General features: G+C 37.7%; 2 protein-coding genes across 3 annotated transcripts; one reads left to right on the top strand and one right to left on the bottom strand.

Moving 5' to 3' along the window:
* Nucleotides 1-1,278: 1,278 nt before the first annotated feature.
* LOC131435724 (NFX1-type zinc finger-containing protein 1) lies at nt 1,279-15,213 on the top strand. The gene is made up of 6 exons (XM_058603879.1): nt 1,279-1,588; nt 1,651-2,243; nt 2,299-3,465; nt 3,522-4,172; nt 14,371-14,685; nt 14,748-15,213. The coding sequence occupies exons 1-6, from the start codon at nt 1,417-1,419 to the stop codon at nt 14,910-14,912; spliced, it is 3,063 nt and encodes a 1,020-aa protein (XP_058459862.1). The 5' UTR covers nt 1,279-1,416; the 3' UTR covers nt 14,913-15,213.
* LOC131435725 (natterin-4-like) lies at nt 15,210-19,557 on the bottom strand. Of its 2 annotated transcripts, XM_058603880.1 has the most exons (3): nt 19,423-19,557; nt 15,842-16,072; nt 15,210-15,685 (listed from the first exon to the last, which is right to left on the bottom strand). In XM_058603880.1, exons 1-3 carry the CDS (start codon nt 19,427-19,429, stop codon nt 15,255-15,257), a joined length of 669 nt encoding a protein of 222 aa, XP_058459863.1. In that variant the 5' UTR covers nt 19,430-19,557; the 3' UTR covers nt 15,210-15,254. The 2 variants fall into 2 exon arrangements, with proteins under 2 accessions (XP_058459863.1, XP_058459864.1); XM_058603881.1 differs by lacking the exon at nt 15,842-16,072.
* Between the last annotated feature and the right edge of the window lie 1,543 nt (nt 19,558-21,100).

Here is a 21,100-nt window from a genome sequence, read left to right as displayed (position 1 = left end):
AAATATTCTAAAATAAAAAAGCAATCAAAAAATATAACCTTTGTGAAGAAAAGTGAAAAATATTCTGAAAATGACCACAAATTAAAAAATTTAATTAAAATTATACCCAACTAGCCAAAAGTTCGGATAAAAGGGACCGATTTGGCTTAAGCAGCTCTCAAAGTTCATCAATAGCATTCTAAGCAGCCCATTTTATAAGTAATTATCCACACTTGAAAGTTCGCGCGACGCAACCGAACGAACTTCTAAGTAGCTTCTAGAATACATTGTTCAGTTTCTATGCAGCGAAAAAGTTCACGCTGAACTTGTTCTGTACTTTCAAGTTCTCAAAAGTTCCGCGTGTACTTTTAAGCAGCGAGAAAGTAATTTTGGAACTTCTGGTTGCTTGGGTAGTCTAACAAGAAACGTGCAAGATAAGCCATCACTGGCACTGACCCTTGCCTTAATTAATGTAGCTCGAATATCGAAAATGCACCAAACGTCAACGATCATCGTTCGCTTTCCTTCGCCTTTGTTCGTTAATCGCTCTGGTATTCGGACTTGTTCGTATATTCGGGAGCGAACGAAGCCGACGCTGCTTCGTTGCTCGCATGAAGATTTATTCCTTGCAGTTGTTATTCGCATTGAACAACATACCCCCGAATGACTTAACGCGAATTTGGAACGAAAATGCATGCAGCGATCATCGTCAAAACGTAATTCGTGATGATCGTTCGTGGTGTCTTTGAAACAAGCACATTTTGAAGATTTCCTCTGTATTAGTACCATAGTCTTTATGTGTGTGCGATGAACCATATTCCAGCACTCTCCCATTGCTGCTACCTCACGAAATATGATGAATTTATGAATGTATAAAACGAACATGCACGATGTATACCAGCAACGAAGAATGTATTGGTAGATTCGAGTTCTCCACGATTATTGCTTTTCATTTAATTTTCATTTCACCTTTCTCTCTTTTGTGCGGAGAATAGTTCAACGTTATTCGAGGTGGGTGTGAGTAATATAATGATAATCGCACTGAAGATGGATGAATGAACTAGTTACACGAAGAATATGTTCAACATTTGCCTTAATCTGTCACATTAGTGACAAATAAAAAAAAAGTGTTCTTTCATTTTTCAACAATGACTGTTTTCCAAAAACTGTAAGCAGTTTTTGTTGGTCGCAATTTAAAATATTGTTTTCTTGGATTTTCACATATTTTTATCGTCGAAAAAACAAACAAATTTTTCGGAAAATGATCTGGCATTCCTGCCTCTGACAGAAAACCATTATCATCCTGCAAGGTTTGAATTTGCAACAACAAACATATTGTTTTTATTTACCAGCCGCCTTCAGAATCATCTGGTGATTTTTTCTCGGAGCATTAAAGTGAAAATTAGCAGTTTTTGTACTTCATATTTGCCTCTCGACATGAGCAATAAGCCAGAGGATGAAGACGATGACTGGTTCAATAAGGATATTGATGATTTTGTGGTGGACGTGAAAAAATCGTCGGCTGATAAGCATAATTCTGATGACTCCGTAGAATCAGGAACTTCGTTGTTGGAGACGTTGAATATCAAACCGAAACAGTTTTTTGATGGTATTCATGAATCTTGATTCATTTTATGGTGGCTCTTGAATATATTGTTTTTTTTTTAACAGATATTGATGGTAATTATTTCGATCCGTTCCTGACTTCTTCTGTTGGGGCGTCCAGTAAAACAAAGTTCACTCTGCCAGAGGAAGGCGATAAATACGTTCAAAAGATTCCGTTTTCTAAGCTGCTCAATTTATCAGAAAATGATTGCCGTGAGTTATTTCTCGATATCTACAGTCAAAAAGATCAATTCATTAAAACTATCACCCAAACTACTGCCGGTGACGAGTTATTACTGGTAACCATGAAAATCATGAACAAAATTGGTTCACTTCCGTTTTTTGATATCAACGAAGAGCTATTTTCTCTATTGGCCAAGCATGAAGATTTCTGGGAGAATCAAATGAAATTTTTTAAGCGTAGTACCAATCAGTTGGAAAGTAAGAAAAAGAAAGGTAAAGGTAAATTACAGGGTGTCAGCACACTTGACATGCTAGGAGCTGTCGGAAGGATGATTATGAACATTAGGAAGTTTGTTGGGGCAAAAAAACGACTGGTTACGTTTGTAGAAGAACTGAGCCAAGTGCTGACGAAGGCAAACGTGAAAGTAGATGAACTAAAACAAACTGGAAACACCAATAATCTTAAAAACATTAGTGTAAGTGTTTTTGCACATTAGGCTTGTCGTTTTTTTTACCTTTTCTAATTTTTAGATTTATCCAACATTGGAGGACTTGAAGGGATCGGGTATTGACGTTAAACCAAACATAGTAAATGGAAAGTTTCCAAACATAGAACATTATCTGGAAGTTCATCTTGGTTTACTGAAACAGGATTTCATGATTCCACTCCGAGAAGGCATCAAAGATTTTCTTGAACACCACGAAGGCTCGTCGGTTGATGAGTCCTACTACGGCGATAACATTCGGGTTCATAATGGCGTAAAACTGCTTCTACCAGCCAGTGTGAACCGTCGGTCCACTAAAGAAGCATTGGTAATGGTAGATCTGGATCCAAATGAACGCTTGTTGAATGGTAAATCGCAACGGTACAATAAACTAAGTCTGCATAACTCAAAGCGTCTAATGCACGGATCAATGGTTTGCTTTACGAGCAGCACCCGCTTCGAAGATTTGATTGTAGCCATCGTCAGTCACCGGGATAATGATCAGCTTTCGAACGGGTACATTTACATCGAGATAGTAAAGGCGGAGAATATTCAAAATATCTTCAACCGGGATATGCTGATGATAGAGAGTGAAATTTTTTTCGAACCGTATCACCACGTATTTAACATGATGAAGAATCTAAAGGGAGATAGTTTTCCCTTTAAATCATACATCGTGGATACTCAGCCACAACACCAGTATCCAGATTATGTAGCGCGTGATAGGAATACCGTGTTCAGCCATAAAGGTCAGCAGTACAACATCAAAATGCCAAGTGAATGGCCAGAAAGTGGAGCTACGATTGGTCTGAATCCTTCTCAGTACAAAGCTTTTAAGTTAGCATTAACGCACAAATTTGCTCTCATACAAGGTCCCCCCGGTACGGGGAAAACCTTCATTGGGCAGGAGATTGTGTCCGCGTTGCTGACCAACACTGATCATCAGATTCTGCTGATATCACTCACCAACCATGCGTTGGATCAATTCCTGTGCGGTGTGCTCAAATTCTCAAACAGTTTGGTTCGGATGGGAAGCCAGTCGAAACATGCACTACTCGACAGTTACAATGTGAAACAATTGAATGAGGATGTTCTAATCGATAAACGACTGCGTACTTGCTACTACAACACCAAACAGGAGTATCTTAAGCTGATGGAAGAATTCGAGGAGTTGCAAAAAGAAGGGAGCAATGAGGATATACTCAAGTGTTTGGTGAGTAGTTGCTTTTCTATTGATTGAAAATTTTGGCGAATTTCATTTCATTTCAGAACCTGATTCAGCAAACTTCTCGTCGGATTCACGAGCTTAACCAATTGTCAAACTACGAATTTGTGAAGAACATTCGGGTTATTGGCATGACTACTACATTCGCTGCTAGGAATCACACTTTGCTTCAGCTTCTGAAAACTCCTATCGTACTGATCGAGGAAGCAGCTGAAGTTCTGGAATCTCACATTGTCGCATCGCTGACACCGGCCACGGAACACTGCATTCTGATAGGAGACCATTTTCAGCTGCGACCGTCGACGAGCGTTTATGCCCTATCACGGCACTATCAAATGGACATTTCGCTGTTCGAGCGGATGATCCGGAACAACGTCAATTCGGTATTACTACGAGAACAGCATCGGATGCGGCCTGAAATTGCAGACCTGATACGGCCTGCCATTTACAGCGATCTTGCCGACAGTGAGAATGTTCGAAATAGGCCAAAAATAAGAGGCATGAAAAAGAATCTGTTCTTCTACACACACATTGTTCCCGAGGATGGCGGTCGCGATGAAGAGAAATCCAAGAAGAATAGCTACGAAAGTAAATTCCTGTTGGGGCTGTGCGAGTATTTAGTTGCTCAAGGCTACGGACCAGATGACATAGTTATTCTAACGTCGTATAACGGTCAAATGTTGCATCTGGTTCAGGTAAGGTAACTTTTTTTTGAACACACCTTTTTATATAGGGGTACAACTTGGAAATTCATGGCAAAATTCATATAGAAATTTGACCAGGTTCTAGACACTTTCAGCTTAGTCAATTTGATTAATGTCGTTTTCACTTGATGCCAAACCTAACCCAGTTTCCACGCTAACTGTTGTCAAACCGTTTGTTTGAAGTTAGTTTTGAACCTGAAAATCGAGTCAGTTTCGAACCTGGTTTTTATATCAGGTTTGCTCAAACCCCAGTTGCTAAATGCGAACCCAACACATTTTTGTGAAATGTGTTTGCTTTATTAAACTACCCTGGGTCAGTTTCAGTTTGCTCAAGCGAAAACAACATAAATCACTAATATTATTTCTCCTACTGATTGGAAACATTCCTACGCATCGATTTTGATCATTCAAAGCTAAAGCGAATCTATAAATATGAGCGAAATTCGTACTTGTGCTTCAGACCAGACAGCAAGCATGACGCAATTTGAAGCTTTTTGTTATTATACGTTCATTTATACCCGGGTTAACCAAGTTGCGGTCGTTCGCCGGGTAAATTTGAAGCTCTGACAGGATTATTCTAATGTAATTAGTTCAAACGCGTTTTTGACGTTGTTTAGATGAAATGCAATGCTATGTTATTCTCATCTAAGAAACCGGGAACTGAGCCTAATAAACCGGGAACACTCCAGGGACCCTCGGGGTGTGATTGAATCCGATAGAAGACGCAGGTTCGAAACTGACTGACATTGAAACCAGGCACGTACCCAAAATCCGACATTTATAGTTCTTTTGTGTACTATTTACTGAAACATTTCTCCATCTATTATAAATTCTTAAAAAAAAACAACAAACGGCAAAAAACAAAGTTTGATAAATATTCTGATGCCTCTAGATTACACCGTAAAATAGTGTTGCTTCGTTAGTTGCATGGCGCGGTTCAGTGTCACAACTGCATGAAATGGTGTTGGATGACCGGAAAGTGAAGGGGTGCGACCTAACCGATGCCACAATGATTAGTATTGATCGGGCACGCCATAGTTTGGGCCAGATTGGAAAGATATCCTGCTGCCAAATATGCTTATTCGGAAAACAAACGCAAGTGCACTTCGGACCTATGTTTGGCTATGCTGATGCAGATATGATTGGACTTTTGGTGTCGCTTCATGGCTGTTCATGAAACCTAGATCCATTCTTATACGTTAAGCATCAGGGTCATCCCTCATTGTCACAGGAAGAGAAGATATATTTTCCTGTCTCCGGAGGGCCCTCCGAAAGTACCAACTAATGGAAGTGTTGGTAAAACATCGAAGCAAAAAGCTCCTGGTACTGATAACCTCAAATCAGAAAAGAAGTTCCCAAGTCTGCATGGGGTACCAAAACCCCAAGGGTCACTAGACACCAACAAGAGAATCATAATATGGGTTTATAAAATTCCCTGACATTGTGGACTGGAATTTCACAAACTTCAATATTTCTGAATATCTAAAATATCTTCTGATAACCTTCGTACCCACACTTAAAACTCATTTAAAGCAGTTGTCCATGGATGGCTAATTTGGAGAACGAGGTCAAGGGTTTGATCACTGTCCTGCAATGGAAATGCCGAAGTATCATTCGAAAAATAGACACTATCAAATTTTTAATGAAGAATTGGCTCTGTAACACATTTGTGCAAATCATGGTTAACTTTCGCAATACCCCTAAACTTTCACGATTTTAACATTATTCCCTTGGATCGAGAAACATTATTATTATTTAACATTATTCCCTTGGATCGAACAACTCCCTACGAAGGGATACTTTTGGGGATCAAAGTGCTATTCCTTCCTTCTGAGAGTTGGAATCACTGGGAGTACGATGCAGTACCTAAGTGTTGCTCTCAAAAAATAATTTCATTGTTTATCAAATAATTTATAGTGAAGTAATTGGTCGAGACAGTTATTTTGAGTCATAGTGCGGCTGTGACAAAAAATGTATGTTGGTAAGTGAAAAGTGTTATTTGTTGAATATTGCTGATTCGTGAAACATAAAAATGCACAAGCGACGGAAACTGTAAATTTACCGCCCAAAATAAAACGACGTCAACCGATTGAAGCGCCATCTGCATATCATTGTCGGTGTTATCAGATTTGAGTGGAATGTGTGAAAATTTTCTAGTCAATCATATGATTCAAGCTGAAAATCTAAGATTGATAATGAGAATAGAAGAAACAGGATACTGGTAAGATCGTATAATAGAGATATTTCACATTATTCTTATTTACAATGTTTTATTATATTTCTCCTCACTAAAAATCGGGCTAGACTAAACTTCGTCGATTATTCGGGGAACGTTTGATCAATGGATCTTTTTGATGTGGAACACATCTTTATTTGCTATATAGAGGTGCAAATCAGAAACTCAATACACGTAGAAATGTGGTCAGGTTTTAAACACTTATAGCTCTTTGTGTGCATGTTCGAAGCTATTCGAAATTATCGTAAACGATATTTTGTTTGCCAGTAGCAGAACCTACATAGATAATGAACAGCACGGGTTTTACCCGAAACGATCGGTTACATCGAATCTTATGATATTCACCTCAAAATGCGTGCAGACCATGGACTCTGAATGGCAAATCGATGCAGCGTATATGGATTTTAGATCGTATCTGACAAACCGTTCTGTACAGGTTAAAATCGGTTCTTCAACATCTGAAGTTTTCTCGAATTTTTCTGGAGTTCCGCAAGGCAGCAATCTTGGTCCGTTGCTGTTTTCGCTTTTCATGAACGATGTTTCACTGCTGTTACCACCGGAATCCAGATTATTTTATGCAGACGATGCAAAAATTATGAAGGTTATCAAGCGTCTCGCGGACTGTTTTGTACTACAACATATGATACAAAAGTTCGTAGATTGGTGTTCAAAAAATTATTTGTGTCTGAGTATCGAGAAATGCTGCGTCATATCTTTCTATCGGAAAACTGATCCTATCTTGTATGGCTATGAAATCTCAGAAAGGTCCATGACACGAGTAGAATGTATAAAGGATCTTGGTGTGACTCTAGATCGTGAAATTACCTTTAGACTGCACTATGACGATATGTTGGCCAAAGCAAACCGTCAACTTGGTTTCATCTTCAAGGTAGCCAAAGAGTTTCGAGACCCACTTTGTTTAAGATCATTGTACTGTTCACTTGTACGTTCAATACTAGAGTCAAACGCTGTGATTTGGTGCCCCTACCATGCTTACTGGACCGCTAGGATTGAGACTGTTCAACATAAATTTGTGAGGTACGCTCTGCGCCTGTTACCGTGGCGTGACCCTATGAACCTACCATCATACGAAGATCGCTGCCGTTTGTTGAATCTCGAACCATTGGAGGTACGACGCATAACTGCTCAAGCAACTTTCGCTGCCAAACTACTTTTGGGCGACATAGATAGTCCAACGTTACTCATGCGCCTAAACCTCTACGCACCTGAAAGATCACTTCGCCAGCGGAACTTCCTGTCTCTTGAACCGCGAAATAGAATGTATGGACAACATGAGCCTTTTCGGACAGTTTGTATGCGGTTCAACGAATTCTCTCAACTATTCGATTTAAAGTGTCGTCAACCGTGTTTCATAATCGTTTACTTGACAATTTCCACATAGTGAATAGCGATAGTTAGGTTTAGTTTTTAAATTTTAATTGTTTGTTTTTATTCATTAAGACAACATATGTCAGATGAAGTTATACAAATATACAAATATATTTTGTATCAATTATTAATATTATTTCATTATTTGATTGGAAATATTTCTAAGATTCGATTTAAATGAATCAAGCCCCATATTTTAAATTATAAATGATTGAAATTTTGATTAGTAGCGAACAGTGTCCTATTTTGTCTGCTAAAAATCTCTGGCATATCGGATTTCCCTGCCATAGACGACGGTTTTGAAGGAGTGAGCGATATGTCAAAGGGAAAGCATCGCTCTGATTGGTCAATCGATGCAAAAGCGAAGCTGTTGGAAGCACGCGAATCTATAAATAAAAGCGAAATTATAGCTAACGTTTCCGTCCTCCGCGTTGCATGCTAGAGATAGGTTGTTGTTAGACAGCAAGACAAAAAGTGCCATAAAACGATTTGAAGCTTTATTTGATATGCTCTGATCTTGTGTCATGCAAGCTCGGATGAAATTCCATGTTATGTCGATTGGCCTGAAAAATTGACAACTACCTCAGGGTAAATTTTGAGTGCTTAAGATTAATTTGTAATTTATATAAGATAAACTCGATGGATAATGAGAAAAAGTTTATCGCTTCAACCGAAAGCACAGAATGGTAGATAACTTAATGCTATAAAAAGAACTGCTTGCATACAAAACTTAAACACAAGCTTGGCGAAGAGAAGCTTAAATATCAAAATCGTATCGCAAGTATGTACAAAGATATAATTGCATACATTTGGGATATTGGTGTAATTCCGTCGGTTATAAAACAAACAATGTTCGGTGTTGGTTCCGAATCAAGATCAATCTAATGTCGTTTTCGCTTTTAAACGGCACTACACCGGTGCAGTGCTACACCATGGCATGAATAAACGAACAAAAATGATGAAAACATAAACAGTAACCCTTGACTACAATAAACGATTCTATTGCACAGAGCTACAACAGTAGTATCGGTGCAGAACTGGTTGATAAAAACGAACGGTTTCAGTGCAGCTTTCGCTACGCCGGTGTAGTGCAATTGAAAAACGAAAACGACATAAGCAGACTCTAGTGCAATTGCGGATTCAAAAGTGTGACGATGGATTGAACTGTTGGATTGTAGATCATTAGAAATTTTGGTTGCCTTGTTCCACATCAATGGCTCGAACAGCCCCATTGGGCTGATCCTTGTAGTTTTTTTAATCAAATTTTTATTGTGGCCTGTTTGCGTAAAAGGTTTACGTGGCCGATTGGCTCACATTTTAGTTACTTAACAATTGTATTTTTTTTTGCTTTTGGATCTCGTTGTCACCCTTTTTCTAGGGGAAGATGAGTTTCCATTTCCATCTAACGAGGATCGGGGGTCACTTTGTCTGCGGCTTATCTCATCATCGATTGCTTCATCGTCGGTGTTGTGTGTGATTTCCGTTTTCTTTTCGTTTTCCTTGTTGATCGTAGTCTTGGGCCCGTTGAGAGTTGCTGTAGATGCGCCTTGTTGTACATTGGTTGCAGTTGCTGGTTGGTTGGAGGGTAAGTTGTTAACTGCAGCTGGTATGCTTTGTTCTATAGGGGATACTGATGGTTTCGTTGAAGGGGATGCTTCATTGTTGTTGGTGGCTGTCACAGTTGTACTGGGGTTGGTGTGAAGGAAGCACTGTTGTCCTTTGGTGTGGTTGTCTCCTTGTCCAGTTTATCACATGGCTTACCGTAGTGAACAGCTTTTTGGCAATATTGACATGTGGCTATCTGATTGTCATAGGTAACAAGTGATTTGCACGGAATTCTTGTATCTTGACCGAAAATCACAAGAAGGTATAGGCCTCCTCAAGCGCATGCGTAACAAACTTACGCCATTTAGAATACCGGGGAAAAAGTTCTTCCACTTTTATTTTTCAATAGAGAGAATCTCTCCGTATTGGGACATAGTTTTGCGAATATATGAATCGGTGACGCTTGAGAGAAGATCATGCACACGCACTTCTATATATCTTGTATATATACTGCAATGTTGTACTTAATGTTCTCGTGCTCCGAATTGAATTGCATCTAACTCTTTATAAAACTGGAGGTAAACAACATTATTTGCTAACTGAAATTTCTGTTTGAACTGTTAGTAGAATATTCTCACTAATAGTACTGTTGTTGTACCGTTACATAGTGGAATTAAACGGTACAACAACAGTACTATTAGTGGGAACATTATTTGTCTTATTGCATTGAAGTAAATGCACACGTTTAATGTCAAGATGCATTTGCTCCTGAAGCAAACGTTCTCGTATCGAAGGTCGAATTTTGCACTGCTTGAAGTCAACAATAATTGTATTCTTTCGTGTCGGCGGTAGTTTTTCTTCGTTTGGTTCACTCATTTTCGAGGTCGTTCTATTATTCACTACAAAATACTGTACTTGGTTTCTTCCGTCCCGAACGTAAGCGGTTTTGTATTATCGACTGACTTGGATGAGATGTGAAAGCGAACTGATCAATAGATCTATTTTTCTTCGGGTTAAACGCTAAGTCGCTCAACTAGGACGTATATAAATATAGTTTTGATTCATTTGTTTCCATTCGGTGTTTTATTATTTTAGTTAGGAAGTAGATATCGGCATTACTTCGCATCGTTTAAGGCGTTGTTGTTCGATTGATGGTGATCGAGTGATATCTTGCTAGTATTACGGCTGTCTATTGAAGAAAAAAAAACAACAACTCTCGACAGCCGGCTGCCCAGAGTTTAACGAGTTTCGGAAGGAATTTCGTGTTGTAGTAGGAAGCACATATTAATACAAACACGATAAAGTTGCAACGTATTCTCGGTAGCCGGCCACCCAGAGCAATAAACACATGATAATATTATTCGAAAATTCAGAAACATACAACCTCTTCCTGTGATGCATGTGGCAATGAAGAAAATTCCTCGGTTTCTAGTAACAACATGCATTGAACTAATAATCCTCCCTTCCTAATTATATTTGCATTCGGTCAGGGCCGTCGTTGGTATTGGATCAGCATGCAGGGATCAATGCGGTTTACACAATGTGAAACTACGTGCTATTCCCAAGCAAGTTGTTTCATAAAAACATTTTGCAAGCCTCAGTTGGTTCTGATCAATAACGAGTCGCAACACATGGGCGGTCTCTTATGCTAATGCTAATCCAAAAAAGTGCTAACAGGTCAATACCAGGTATTGAAGTTGTCGCACGTTAAGCCACAATAAATGGCAAGGAACTTTTGCATTGCTTCCGCCTACAATTCCTTCAAGATCATCGGTTGAAACGGCATACTGAATAGGTTTAAGGTATGCGCACTTCTGAAAAACCAAAAGCTGTTGATGGCGCACTGAGAATTAGATACATAAGCAATCATCAGTAAGATTTGGTTTTCTATCGGGGGGCCTCTTCCCAAACCAAATCTTTGGTACGGGCCTGGTTGGCTCCACAACAGCTGGGTTTGACAGCAATTAGGGTGGAAACAGTAATATTTGACATGAAGAGAAATCGATACTTGATGGGATAACGGCTTCTTATTTCACCTCATGTGTAAGGACGTTACCTCAAAAATCTAATTTAGTCACTAAAATCACTATAACTATTTTATATTTCTGCTTAATTCATCTTAGTCCATATTGAGAACTGATTCATATTTCTTGGAAACAACTAAATTCGAGTAATTCGAAAAATCCAACATCTCTACTTCTGATATGTTCACTACTCTGTTCCTAATTTCATCTCAATGGATTTTGTTCATCCTATCGTTGATCCTATATTCATCGTATTAATTAGCTATTGCGATAGCAATCAAACCAAAATATTGCACTATTGCCTCCTCAGATTTAAAATGTCAGAATTCTTCTTAAAAGGGCCTAATGCCAAATGTGAGTCGACACACGATATTTTTAGAACCAGTTTAGGAACAATTCGACTTTCAAAAGTTATATTGTCGGTTTTGTTTCCTTTCGTTTTAGATTTGAAATTTCACTGTTAGGTTATTGGCCCTTTTAAAAATATGAAAATATTAGATTGAAACACACACACTTAACAGCGTTTTGTTGACATATATTTGGCTTTCTGACAGCTCACTTACAACCACAAATGCAAATAAGATTGGTTTGTTTTCACCAGGAAACGCATACATTAAACACGATCAATCAACTTCGGTCAACGTCAAGATTAATTTACATATTTTTTTAGCCGAATATTGCTCACGTACCAACGTAAAAATGTTCACTGAACTTGACGTAGTGTGCCTTCATATGAATTACTTACAATTAATGTTGCTGTTCCGTAACCGTTTCATGCCGGTGATAGTCGCCTGATGCTACGTGTGAATCACTTTTACATATTGTTTTGTTTTCATTAGGAAATATATTGGCCACCCATTTTTCACTAGAGTCTCCGTTCATTTTTCACCGGGCATAGAAACCTCAATTCTGCTGTTTTTCAAAGAAGGGCGAATCTAACATTGACAGCAAATGGAGAAAAACGTCGATGAATGTTTCGACTTTGATTTCAAATCCTATTTAGAAATTTTCGTACATTCTCAGATCAATTTTTGATTAGACGATATTCTCAGATCAAATTTTGATTGGACGATGTTGGTTTACCACTTTTCTTCTATATCTACTGAATAAATCATCATAAAAGGAGTTTCGCCCTATTTCCATTTGTTTATTTTCACGCTTCCTGTGTGAATTATGTAGTTACGTCCTTGCGTATTTTTCGTGAAATTGTTTGGTTTTTGCGACTAAGATAAATCAGCGAGTAATTTTATCGTCCCATTTACTATTTCAGTAGTAAAAGATTCGGAAACCATCTTAAATAAGGAAAATAAATAGTTTCGCCCTTCCTTACTAGCGATTGAAGTATCGTCCTGTTTGTTGGCATGGAACACGGAGGGCAAAATTTACGTAAACAAATGGAATAACAGTTTTGCCCTTTATAGTTCTTTGTATTACAAATATTGAGATTTTTGTAGAATCCGAATTTTTAGGCAAAAATGTAGGATTTTGAAGCTTTTATTGGTAGGTGAGAGAAACTCGATTTGTTTACTTTTGTAAGTTTCGCCCATCTTTGAAAAACAGCTGAATTAGGATTTTTTATCGTCACTGCTAACCTCAATCGGATGAACATATTTTGCCAGTTCAGCAGTAGTGTTTGTAAACAGAGATTTTTTTTGTTTATCTGTTGACAAATTGGATGAGACTTTTACGGTGCATATCACCTAAATACATTTGTTCACGATCGGATACGGTTTGTTTTTGAGATTTATTAGATAAAAGTGACTAGTTGCAAAGTGTAAAAATGATTGTTTAAGAACTGTCAAGGATGAATGCTTGTTTATTTGTGACGTCACGATAAAAAATTTAATTATGTTTTGCTAGATGGCCACTCAAAAGAACTACCGATGAACTGCCGATGAATCAAGTTCATCTTTTGACAGATATCAGTGGTTTGTTTACATATCTATTAGCACGTATTCAAATTAGAATGAACGCATAAACAAACCACTGATAGCTGTCAAAATTGATTAATTTTGTTCATTTTCGTGAGGTTATGTCATGTTCTTGCAAAATCTAATAGGAATGAAACCAGTGCTACTAGATTTGCCATAATGGTTTTTCCTTAGTATTCAACACGCACTTTCTAGTATTATTCGTAGCCGAAACAGCTTTAATGAAATCTGAATATCAATTATAAAAATGAACTAATGTCACGGACACCAAAAATACTTGTTGATGTTGAAACATTTTGAGAAAACTTGCGATACGAAATGAGATGAAAACAAAGCGCAATCAAATGAATTAAGTGCAAATTTTTATCTCATATTTTTGAAGATTTATATTGCTTAGTGGGTAATTTTAGAAGTTTTCAATCGTTGATTAAAAAATGAAAAGTCAACATTACTAGTTTTGTAGACATCTAACATTGAATAATGGTGTAATTATGTGAAATAGTGATCATGTTTTGAGACGATCCATTTAGTAAATATTCAGAAACTTAACGAACTGCAAAACTTGAGACCAGAATGTTTCCCAAATTGGAAAGTGAATTTATTTTTCAACGAAAAAAAAAACGATCACTGAAGGATTTAAAACCATTTTAAAATGTTTCACAGTTTGGTTCAGGTACGTTGAAAGATATGATTCATATTCAAAGTTATGAGATGAAGAGATGAGATGGAAATAGGAAGCTTAGATGAAATAGGGAGCCGTTACCCTAATTGGGAAATTCAAAATCGGATGGATTTAAATCAATTTTGAAATGCTAAAGATAACTATATCTCATTTCAATTAGATGGACTTGGTTTATAATGAGAAAGACTTTATCACTTTCAACGAAATCGCAGTTCGGCAAATCCATAGTTTTATAGAAAATATCGATAACTTACATTTTGATTACCATGTTTCATGTTCCGCATCAACAACCCCAAGGGGCTGATTGATTTTTTGTAGTTTCTATTCAGAATTTTACTCCATCTCATTGTGTTTCTCATTTCAAACTGTCACCTTCATTTAGGAGCGAAAAGGTCACGAAAAGCTGCACGGCATTCGTATAACCGTAGTGGACAATTACCAGGGCGAGGAAGCAAAAATCGTATTGCTATCGCTGGTTCGTAGTAACGATACAGATTCCATTGGGTTTCTGGCGCTTCGGAATCGCATCTGTGTAGCACTTTCACGGGCCCGCGACGGACTGTACATGGTCGGTAACATGGATCTACTGGCAAAGTGCAGTTCACTGTGGCAACGGATTAGGGAGAGACTAGAAGAACACGACGCTATCGGGAACGTGTTAGAGCTTATGTGCGAAGAACATATGAGTATTATGCAGGTAAATTATAGTTTTATAATGAACTTTTAGAAAATGGAATTAATAATTAATACTTGTTGTAGGTTGCAAAACCGGAGGATTTTGAAAAATTCAGTTTCGGTGGTTGTCAGGACATGTGTCGAGCGACCAAAGATTGTGGCCATCAGTGTGACAGTTTTTGTCACGGAGTAATGTATCCGCATCGGGTATGTCTGTGTAATCAGAATGAGAAGGATGGTTTCTACTAGCTTATGCCAGGAAAAATGTTCTTTCTAGCAGTTTTACTTACACACTGAGGATTTTAGTATTTTTACGAAGGTAGTAGACGTAAAATCGCACAGATTTTTTATTATTCTAACGTACTTTAGTGACTCCAATCTAATCAAAATGTATGCGAAACAGTTGAAATATTTTGTGAACTATTTTATCGCCGCGTTAGGCAGTGCGTCCATACTAATCGCGTGGAATTGGAATTAGTTGTCTTCACAAGAGATCTGCATGTATGATTCCTGTAATCTCGAGCCCATAAAATAATTTATTCACCATTCAGACGCATGTTGTGTATAATTTATTTCATTTCGATAAACCCCTTACTTGAGGCAGAGAACCTCATACTCGGCACAGCTAACCTCGGAACCCTCGAAGGGAATATAAAGGCAACCATGTGACGAGTGCACTTTACCCGGTGTCTGCGTGCCGCAGTACAGTGCCCGTCCCGTGTACAGCGGTTCCCCATCGACCGTGGCACCAATCTTGACCGCATTTTCGGGCACGACACCATTGGAAGCAAACTCCCATACGAAGTCACCCGATCGAAGCACTTCGAAGTCTTCCTTCAGTATTTCTTCACCACCGTAGCAAATGAAGGCGGCGTTTTTCGACGGAATAACTTTGGCCGGTACCATCTCACCCTCGTGGAACGCACGACCGACGTAGATTATCGCACCGTCAGCATCCACCCCGGCACGAACCATGTTCGTAGGGTACGGTCCACCGAATTGTACATGTTGCCAGCAGCCTCCTAAAATTGTAAAATTGATGGTAAAACATTTGGAGGCATGACACAAGTAGGTACATCAATCAAATTAATAAATGAACGATGACAGAAAGTTAGTTGAAAACCAAAGATCGAACACAGTATGTTGGGTTAATCACAATCCTATAAGATTTTCTTTACCAACTAGATCATCAGTAGAGACACTTCTAAGTTCCGTTGTACGGAAATTCGAATCAAATCCGCTATTATCATATGTTGAGCTGGAAGGTGGCGACGACGATGATGATGAGTTGGTTTCATCTGGAAGGGCTTGGGTCGATTGAGGCATAGGGAATCCATAAGAATGTTCGTATCCCGTCGATCGTTCAGACCGAAGAAAATCGTGAATAAAACCGATTGGTGGGGGTGGTCCTGGGAAGACATTCAAATGTTGAACGAGTGGATTTGGTATTGTGTCACAAACGGGTATCTTTTCCGCAATGACAAGAACAATAAAAAAACAACGAATAGGGTAATGGGGGTTATTTTGAAGATGCATATATACCACATAAAAACACAGCATTTTTATGCGTATGGTTCAGTCCTAGCAATGACCTCATCATTCGAGGCGAATCTCTTTTCAGCTAGCTTCTTTTTAAATCAGAGAACAGAAAACAGTCGCTGGGGGCTAAATCTGGTGAATATGGTGGATGCGGTAGCAGTTAGAATTTCACGGCACTCACTTTTTTCATATTCAAGTGCTCATGCAAAATTGTGCATATACTTCCTTTTGGCATTTTTACGATATCAGCTATCTTTTGAAGCAAAACTTTCCGATTTGAAGCTGCTTGGAACCGAGCACGGATAATGCTTTTCAATCTAATTTTTTGTTTACACAGTATTTTCTTCATATAAAAACCTCGTCCTAATCCACCTAGTGGTGTGATAATGCTTGTCATTTTAATTTTTTTCCATTCTGCGATCTTTAAATGTGTTCCGGAACGGTGACAAAGTTCTCCTGCCATATAAATGTCATATAAATATCCTAAATACAGCAATGTAAACACTTCTCACACGATTTTCATAAGACAACTTTATGTCCATGTCATTTGAATCCTACGTGAATTCAATCGAAATAATACTATGTTCACACTATGAGTTAAAACATGTTATAACTCCGATTCCATGTTTTAAGCGAAATAACATAACGTTATTTCATATTCAAAAACGTCACATTAAAACATGTTTTCCTCAAATAAAACGTCAAAATCCGCCGTCAAGCATAACCCTCTCAGCACCCAATGTCAATTGACAAGCTTGCGTCGAACCCGTTTTTTAATCAAAGTAGCCATGTAATCATCATACAAGAAATCATTCAAATCTCAATTCACATAAAAACATGTGAAGGGGAGGAAAAATGGAGGGAATGTACTCATCCCCTAGGACGTTGAAGCGATAGGTTTCATCATTGTTTTTGGAAATCTGAAAGCAGAGGCTCCAAACACAATAACTGTCACATTGACACCACTTATGTTTTTTGAGAGCTCATTGATTAAAGGGTCCGGTTCTGTAGGAAAAAAATCATATTAATGTTCGACACATGTTATTTATTATTTTATAATGTGTGTCTAGGGATTGATCATTGTTTCGGTTTCGATGATAAGGCTTCTGTCTTAATAAATTTTTTGTATCAGTAGAATTATACTGAACGTTGAGAACTAGCAGTGAAATCTTCAATAGTTTCGTTTCCCCATTAAATGCGATACTAGGAAAAAATCACTTTTTCTACTATTGTCCATGTCAGTCAACGGTAATATCCTTCATATCTATAAGCAACAACTGTTTATTTTTATTTTTCGAATGCTGCCAATGTACGTTTTGCCTTTCTCTATAGAAAGGTATTCGTATTGATGGAAAAACCGACTTTCGAACGGAGCCTCGGAGACCCATAGCGTTATATACCATTCGACTCAGTCTGTGTGTGTGCGCACTTTTCGAAGATATTTTTACGCGCTCAATTTTCTCATAGATGGCTGAACCGATATTAACAAACTTATGCTCGTTTGAAAGCTACTGTCGGGACATTGATCAAGTTCGAAGATCAAATGGCTGTGACTTTTGGTTCCGGAGATATGATTGTATAAGTAACGTAACCGACAAAACACGTTGTTTTTTAGGGTGCCAATATTTTGGGATCACCTCTAATTTCATAAAGCGCTATTGTTCAAAAGTTTAAACGCTTCGAAAAAAGTCCCCATGCAAAATTTGAGCTAAATCGGATATGGGTAAAGGAAAAGTACATGGAATTTCCGGTCTTAGAATTGCATGAAACGTCGAGATTTATGTCGTTTTCGCTTGATGCCAAACCTAACCCAGTTTCCACCCTAACTGCTGTCAACGGTTTGAAGCTAGTTTCGAACCTAGTTTCAACGTTGTTGATGACACTAAATCTCGACGTTTCATGCAATTCTAAGACTTATGGCATCAAAACAATTTTTTCGATTTCGGGAATTTCATGTACTCCCCTCCTATGGTGATTTTTCAAGATCTATGAAAATTCCACTAAGTGGACTAAGAAGGGTTTTTAGATTAACATCACTTTTGTCATATGAATAGGCAACGCAAATTCCAAGCGCTTGATTGGAGAAACGATGCCGAGTATGTGGCCAGAAACACTGATGCATGGTTACTCGAATCATTCGGAATTAATTGGTGTCAAAAATGAGCCAAAATTAGTGTCAGAAATTATTTTATGAAATGATAAAAAAATCATTGAACTGTTTTGAAGAAAGAGAAAGGTATTATCACACCACTAGTTGGATTAAGAAGGGTTTTTTTTTTTCGCATCAGATCACGGATCGAACAGCAGGAAAGGTGAAGCACTGAAACATTGATTAATAAAGAAAACGCAGCACAAATGCTTCACTTCTATGACATAGACATGTTTGCACTTTGTTTCTAATCAATTTCAATTACAAATAGTGCGTCATGCGTATAACGTAATCCGAGTGTGAACAGTTCAATTTTAACTTTATGTTACTTACGTTAAAATGTGTTATTTTCTGATAGTGTGAACAAAAACAAACTTATGTTTTTTACCAACAGCAAAACAAAAATTTAGCGTGAAGTAAATGTACCACCATCAAATACTATATGATGTGAAGGTGGCACCTAAAATAGTGTCGATCGCGGTGACATCTGCACGTATTCGCCACGCTGATCATTCAACATTTTACACATAGTTCAAGGGCGATCCAATATATTTGAATTTGATTCACATCTCAAAAGTAGCTTTCAAACGAGTTTAAGCTTGTGAAAATCATTTAAGTAATCTCCGAGAAAGGATAGGAAAATCTTTGAAAGCAGCACACACACAAAGACATTTTTCGATTATGTCGAACTGAGTCGATTGGCATATAACGCTAGGGAACTCTGGAGATCCGATCATAAGTCGGGTTTTCCAACAATTCTATTACCTTTCCACAGAGAAGGACAAAACAGTGTCTCATCAACTCAAATGAATCGAATGTCACACGACTAATATGTTCGCATGATTGAATATAACTAAATTGAAATTTTGGTAATTTATTGCGATGTGCTGACATGCTTTTCCATATAGAAACGCCACCTGAGTACTGAGAGCACAGCGATGTGAAAAGTTTCCATTGTTTTACACTTTCGTTTAGCACAAGCCACAAAATTCACTTCCAACTCATGAGATCTGGATATTTTTTTTGGTAATATAATGCAGTTACAGATCACTCTGGCATCGTATCCCTTACCGGTCATGATGATCAACTTTGATAAAACGTGATGGGGACGGTGCGTACTTTCGATCTAGTCGATTCTGAACGAACTTTGCAACTGTCGTGTGACTGAACGGTGGTTACCACCTAAAGGTGACTACAACAGATAAGTGTGATTATAATTAGTATGCGAAGTTTCCTTCTTCTACAAACCGTTTTTTATTAGCGCATCTGTCTGTTTCCGTCTATGAGTGGTGTGATATCAGAAAACAAATAAGAAATGATAACATATCATAAGTTATGATCGAGAGTGTGTTTCTTTACTAAATAGAAAGCATTACGATATCGTCAATGTTATCTTGACGAACACACATGCAATTTGATGCACATTTCTGTGAAGGCGATACCGCCTTTAGAACATTTTTGATTTAAAGTTTAATTTTTTTTGCTTGTTCGTTATTGAGATATGGTTGCTTTTTTTGCACACACTAGATTGATAAGGAAAAGCACGTGATTTTCTCTTTTTTCATTTCAACTTTGAAACTTTGAAAACTTGAAATGTTCTACGCATTGACGAAATAACTTAGAAGCAAAAAAGTACAATTTGATTTACTAGTGATGCATTAAAAAAATTTTGTACTTGCATATCCTTTAAAAGTGTGCACCAAAAGACACAATCTACATAAGTTGCGATTTTTTTTTGTTTTGATACACAGTAGAAGACTAATCAATAATAACTCAGTCCGGTATAAATAATATATCGTTCAGTTTTCGTTCCTCAATCAAAACGAAACGTACTAAAAACTGAATAACAGCATTTTCTCCAATATTTATGTGAAACCGATGATTAAATATTTTTTCCAGTAGAAGCAGAAGTATTACTGAACAGATCAAATCGAATTTATGCTTCATGCATTTTATACAGCTTGGCAGATTTTGAAATAATTCTCTCTTTCTTGAAGGATCAGTAAAAAATTTTGATCGTGAAACTTCTATGGCAACGTTTTTCCGGTACTTGCTTTTACAAGAAGAACTGGTGATAGTCTTCATATTCGGTAGGTACCAGAGGGTGGGTGATCTTGGAACAGAACATAATAATATGGAAAATATTAAGATAATATGGAGTGAACATGCTATCGAACCTTTGATAGCTGTCAAACTCATTCAGTTCATTTTGTGAGTTTGTGTCAACTAGACCCATAAAATTGTTTATCCTGATGACCAGGGTCGGTGAAAGAGGTGGGTACGATGGGTAGTACTACCCACCCGAAAATTCCAAAGGTGGGTAATTACCCACCTGAAATTTCTAACGGAAAATAATAGTAATATTAGTATCATTTATAACAATAAACATAGCTTTATTGTAACTGAGAATAATAAATAAAACCAGAATTATACAATGCTAGTACTCAAAGTAGAGCAAGGATGTGAAGATATACAACAAAATGGTGAGGCGTGACAGTGGTCATTTGAGCTAGCAGAAATCTTTTAGTGACTTAACTTTTACCTTCAACCAAAGGGGTCGAGTTTAAGCATCTCATTCACGAAAATCACTCGGTATGCCGGAAAGTACCGAAAAAGGTCATTTACCATTTACTATACGAACCGGTAAAAGAAAAGTTACAAGAAGTTGTCAGTTTCTACTTGCGACAGCATTCTTATACACATTGAGTTCTTCACTGTATGGATATTTTTCTCAAGCTCTGTACAGCTA

This window comes from Malaya genurostris, chromosome 3 (genome assembly GCF_030247185.1).
Source record: "Malaya genurostris strain Urasoe2022 chromosome 3, Malgen_1.1, whole genome shotgun sequence".
Lineage (NCBI taxonomy): Eukaryota > Metazoa > Arthropoda > Insecta > Diptera > Culicidae > Malaya > Malaya genurostris.
Note: the sequence above shows the minus strand (reverse complement) of the source record. Positions and strands in the feature narration are given on the sequence as shown.